Raw genomic sequence first — 5,301 nt, forward strand, 5'->3', positions numbered from 1 at the left:
GTGTCAAGCCAAGGAGTTTGTTCAGCTGCTGCTGGGTAGGTGGAGCAGGGGAGCTGAAGGTGTTTCTGTGGGAAATCCAACCCTGGGTGTGTTCAGAAGGAGAAATGTTAGCCACAGTGGGGAGAATAAACACAGGTGGAGAGACCAGTTGAGCCAGGATATAGTGCCCTGCACTGTAGTCAGATCTAGGTCCCCAAGGCCAGTGGTGCCCTTCCCCCACCCTACACTCAGTCCTGCTGGGAAATCAGGAGGGAGGAGGGTGTACTCATTTACTTGGGTTGCCACAACAAAACACAACAGACTGGGTGGGGGGTGTAAACAACAGAACTCTATTTTGTCTCTGTTCTGGAAGTTCAAGATGAAAGTGTTGTCTGGTTTGGTTGGTGGCCTCTGTTCTGGGTTGGCCGCCAGCCTCGTCTTCATACAGTTGTCTCTTCTGGGAGGGTTTTGGATGATCTCAAAACACCCTAGGAATCCATTACCCAGAACAAGAAAAGGACTCTTCTTCACCTGGGAGTCAGTTCACAACATCTGGAGACTTGATGGAATAATTAGAGAGTGTGAACATTAGGAGAAAAATGTCAGGGCAAGTGGACAGGACTTGAACAGCTGGCCCACCCCCACTAAGCTTAGCTGGAATTATTTTTATGTATGTGGGAATTGGGTAGTCCAGTTTCATTTTCCTCAATATGAATAGTAATTTCTCTCATTATCACATAAGGATATTCTTTCTCTTTCCAGTGATGAACAGGTCATCCACATCTTGTGTTAGGTTTTCATGAATGAATAGGAGTTTTACCAACTACATTCCATCCCATGGTTCTTGTGGTATTCATTTATTTTTATTTATGTGTAGTGTATGCTGTGTATGCTACTCAAGTGCAGACACCACAAAAACCAGAGGAGGCCATTAGATTCCCGGGAACTGATATATTGGCAGCTGTGAGCTGCCCAGTGTGGGTGCTATGAATCAAATCTGGGTCCCTTCTGAGAGCAGTTAGTGCTCTTAACCACTGAGCCATCTCTCCAGCCCTTACAAAGACTTTCAATGTGGTCATATCCAATCTTTATTTAGCTTACTTTCTATTTTATTATACATATAGGATTGAGCTAATTATCACCAGGAAAGTTTTTACCAAATTGTGCTGTGCTTAAATTTGCCTAAAATAAACTACTCAGAGTCAGGCTCGCAAAGTTTGAACCAACACTAGCTACTCGGTAGTGTTGAACGGAACTACCGTCTTGCTTCCTAAGGATCATTACTCTGCTGCCTGTGGTGGTTACAGAGACCCCTACACACCCTAATATTACTGTAGAGACTATAAACTGTGTGTTCACAACATGATAAAGCTACTGGGCGGATAGGTTTGATTATATGCTTTTCTTCCCTTGACTGAACAGGTGGGAAAGGAACCTGAATTGTGTCTTGGCATGTTCATACATGAGAGTCCATGAGACTTAATGCCCTAGGGTGCATATAATGTTCAACTTTAATATAAAAAACTAGGACCTTCTCTAACTGACAATATCAATTTCATTCCCACCAGCAATATGTTAGAGATCTTATCAATGTTTTCATGGATGACTAATACTTTCACAGTTTATTTTTCCAGATAAAAGGAGACACTGCCCTCATCTGGTGTGTCTGAAGACAGTGACAGTCAACTCGCATATATAAAATAAATATTTAAAAAAAGTCTTTGTAAGGTACATGTGATACCTTAATGCATTCTAAGTGTCTAACATTAAAGGCTCCTTACTACTTATCTGATGGCACAAGGACCTCCTTTCCTCCTACACACGAGCACGCCATAGAAAATGCTGGAAGAAATGGTAGTGGCTTTTGTCTCAGTGTATTAGTTGCTTTTTGTTTGTTGCCATGACAAAAACCAACACCACAGCAACTTACAGAAGTTGTGTCTTCTTTGGCCTTACAGTCTAGAGGGATAAGCATTCATGATGCTGAGAAAGCATAGAAGCAAGCGGCAAATGTGGAGGCAGGAGCTGGAAATGGAGAGCTTGTACCCCAACCATGCCCACAAAGCAGGGCACACACTGGAAGTGGCACAAGGTTCTCCTCTCTCAAAGCCCACCGCCATTGGCACGGCTGCACATCCTAAACCTCCCTATATTAGTCAGGGATCTCTAAAGGAACAGAACTGATTGAGTGAATGAATGAATGAATGAATACCATGGGCAGTCAGTCCTACAATGGCTGTCTCATGATGGAAAGGCCAAGAATCCAGCAGTCGGTTAATCCTCCAGAATAGATATTTTTGCACTCTTGATCTGGTGCTGGAGTCTGGAAGGAGCCCTGAAGAGCTGCTGGTCTTTAGTCTCTTTTGGAATCTTGAAGAATCAGGTTCTAATACTATCGAAGGAATGTTGCAGCAGCAGGATAGATGAACTCGCCAGCGAGAGTAAGGGCAAGTTGGCAAAAAGCAGAAGCTTCCTTCTTCCATGATGTGTGTGTGTGTGTGTGTGTGTGTGTGTGTGTGTGTGTGCGTGTGTTATCAGAAAGTCCATTCCACAGTTAGGGTGGAACCTCAAATAAAAATAAATCCCTCACAGGTGAGTTAGCTGCCTGGTTTTAGCTGATTTAGGATGTAGTCAAGTTGGCAACCAAGATCAACCATCACACTCCCCAATCTGACCCTATGGAGCATTCATTCAAGCCATGATAGTGAAAGGAAAAATTAAAGCTTTAGACCTGTGCTGACTAGGAAGAAAAGTTATGGGCCTAAGAATCTATCACAAGCTGGCCCACATAGGCCTGGGAAGGAGCAAGCAAGTTGTTAGATATCATAAGAGCTGGCAGGTCAAGAAGACACAAAACTATAAACATAGAGGAAAACATGTCTAGGCAAACGAGGAAATGTCCAAGGCCCAGGCCTACAAAGATGTGCCTGGCGGACACTAAGTAATGGACCATCTGGTCCTCTCAGATATGGTTTAAGGTCAGATGCTTTGTTGACTCAGATTAACACCAACTTTAGGAATTTTCCACTCTGTTCTGCACGTAATAGTTAATATTTGAACTAGCCAATCATGTATGACCACACTGATCCCTTTGTTCCCTCAGACCTTTTCCCTATATAAACCCCTAACTTTCAAGCCTCGTGGTCGGCTCCACTATCTCCTGCGTGAGATAGGTGTGGTGCCGAACCAGGGCGCCTTGAAATTAAAAATACCTCTTGTAATTACATCAAGATGGTCTCTCGTGATTCCTTGGGTGTACGTCCTCCCGAGATTTGAGTGGGTGGTCTCCCAGGGGTCTTTCAATAGCATCTAGAAAAAGACCCTGTAGATAACAAAAATGTCTCAAAGTTCTCCAGGCTGGGATTTTCAGGACCTGTGCCAACAGATTCAGTGTCTGCTGAGAGCTGTTTTCAGGGTCCTAGATGGCAAAGCCTAGATAGCTACATGGTGAAGGGGGCTTCTAGCTCATGAGGAGTTTGTCCTTGGGGGGTCTAAGTTCTCAAAGTCTTTCATCTACTTTATCTACTTAGGGTTAGGATTTCCCTCTGAATTTTGAAAGGACACAGATATCCAAGCCAGATATCATTTAAAAAATAAAGCTTCAATCATGAAAAAAAAAACCCAACAACAAGGTATTTATAAAAAATTAAGTATGCCAAAGGGGTTTGGAAAGAATAGTTAAAAGGTAAGAAGAAATCAATGAATAAAGAAAATATTTTATTCAACCACAAAGAATGACTTTTCATTGTTTGCAGGAACATGGAAGGAAAGGGGGATCAAGTTAAACAAATTAAGCCAGACTCAGAAAGACAAGTAGCATGCATGCTCTCATGCATGGACTTCAGGCATAATAATAGTAAGGCTGTGAATGTTTGAGGGGAACTTCGAAGGATGTGAGAGAAATTAAGGTGAAGTGATCGTGAGGGAAAGAGACTTGAATTAGTGAATTTGACCAAAGCACATCAAACACATGAATGAAAATCTCACATCACTTTGTAGAAGGCAAGTCTGGGTGGGTAGAGACACTGTTTGTATGGAGTGCTGAGGCTGAAAACGAGGATCGCTTGAGCCCAGGAGTTCAAGGCCTGCCTGCTCAGCAGAGTGAGGTCCTATGGTAAAAAACTAAGCAAAAGACAAAGGACACCTTAGACTTAGAACTCAGGGTGGAGGGCAAAGAGGGATGGAAAGCAGGGGATATCGGTGGAGCTTGTGTACTGGGTGTGTTCTGAGGGTCCACCTTTGTATTAACATATATTTATTTAGCTTTAATTTCAAAAAGATTTATTTGATGTGTATATATATGTGTTGTGGACATATGTCTGTATACCATGTGCATGCCTAGTGCTAGTGGAAGCCAGAAGAGGGTGTCAGATTCTCTGGAACTGGACTTATAGACCGTTGGGAGTCGCTAGGTGAGTGCTGGAAGCCTAATCTAAGTTCTCTGCAAGAGCAACAGGCGCTCCTAACCCTAGCCATCACTCCAGCTCCCATATTGAGCGTTTGTGTCTTGTGCTAGTGCAGGCTTGCCTGGATTCCACTGTGTGGAGAAATGGAAGTGTGCTTCCCAGCCTTTATAATCCGGTCTCAAAGCTCTCGCTGTTAGTAACTCTGGACTTCTCCAGTGGCCTCAGGTGCAGCCCCTGAGACTTTGGGACCGCGTCTTTGAGTGACTCATGCTTGACCTAACTCCAGCGTGGAGCTCCCGCCTTTCCGTTGAGTTGCCGGGGCGCCTTCCTTCGCGCCAGTGTCCTCGCAGATGCTTCCTGCACAGGTGCAGCAACCCTCACCCCACCCGCTTCCCCGCGCGCCCTCATTCCGCGCGTCCCTCCCCACGTGTTCGCCGCCGTTTGACCCGCGCTCCCTGGAGGCGACGCCCCACCTCGCTCACCTCCGGTTTTAACCCCGCTGGCTCCGGCGCCCATGATCCCGGGGCCCTGGTCCGCGCCTCTCTGCAGGCGCGTCGCCCCTGCTGGCCATAGCGGGATGGGCCTGAGCCCAGCAGCCAGCGGGGAGTACGGGATCCGCCTTTCCAGGGTCCCAGGGCCACATCCCAAGCAGATCTCGAGGACCACAAGTACCGAGTCAAGTGACAGCCAATCTACAACTGGACAGTCAACTGTACCCCACTCAGGTCTGCCTCAGAAGTGGGGTCTCTCCTTCGAAGTTTCCAGCGATTGGCCCTTGACAGAAATGGCATAGCAGTTGCTTTCCTCTAGACAGCCCCCATAGGAACTGACACAGTTCTAATTCGTTTCTAATTCTTATTTAACACGCGCGCGCGCACACACACACACACAGAGGGAGAGAGAGAGGGAGAGAGGA

General features: G+C 45.7%; 1 protein-coding gene and 1 long non-coding RNA gene across 2 annotated transcripts in view; one reads left to right on the plus strand and one right to left on the minus strand.

Moving 5' to 3' along the window:
* Positions 1–306: 306 nt before the first annotated feature.
* Positions 307–5,246, minus strand: LOC116103496. The gene is made up of 2 exons (XR_004123487.1): positions 4,868–5,246; positions 307–538 (listed from the first exon to the last, which is right to left on the minus strand). It is a non-coding gene; the product is annotated as an uncharacterized LOC116103496 (long non-coding RNA).
* Positions 4,800–5,301, plus strand: part of Plaat5 (phospholipase A and acyltransferase 5) — a 38,566-nt gene continuing 38,064 nt past the window's right edge. The window contains exon 1 of the mRNA XM_031389557.1: positions 4,800–5,110. Coding sequence (XP_031245417.1) covers positions 4,900–5,110 — 211 coding nt within the window. The 5' untranslated portion in view covers positions 4,800–4,899. The remainder of the gene's footprint in view (positions 5,111–5,301) is intronic.

This window comes from Mastomys coucha, unplaced genomic scaffold, assembly GCF_008632895.1.
Source record: "Mastomys coucha isolate ucsf_1 unplaced genomic scaffold, UCSF_Mcou_1 pScaffold21, whole genome shotgun sequence".
NCBI classification, from domain to species: Eukaryota; Metazoa; Chordata; class Mammalia; order Rodentia; family Muridae; genus Mastomys; species Mastomys coucha.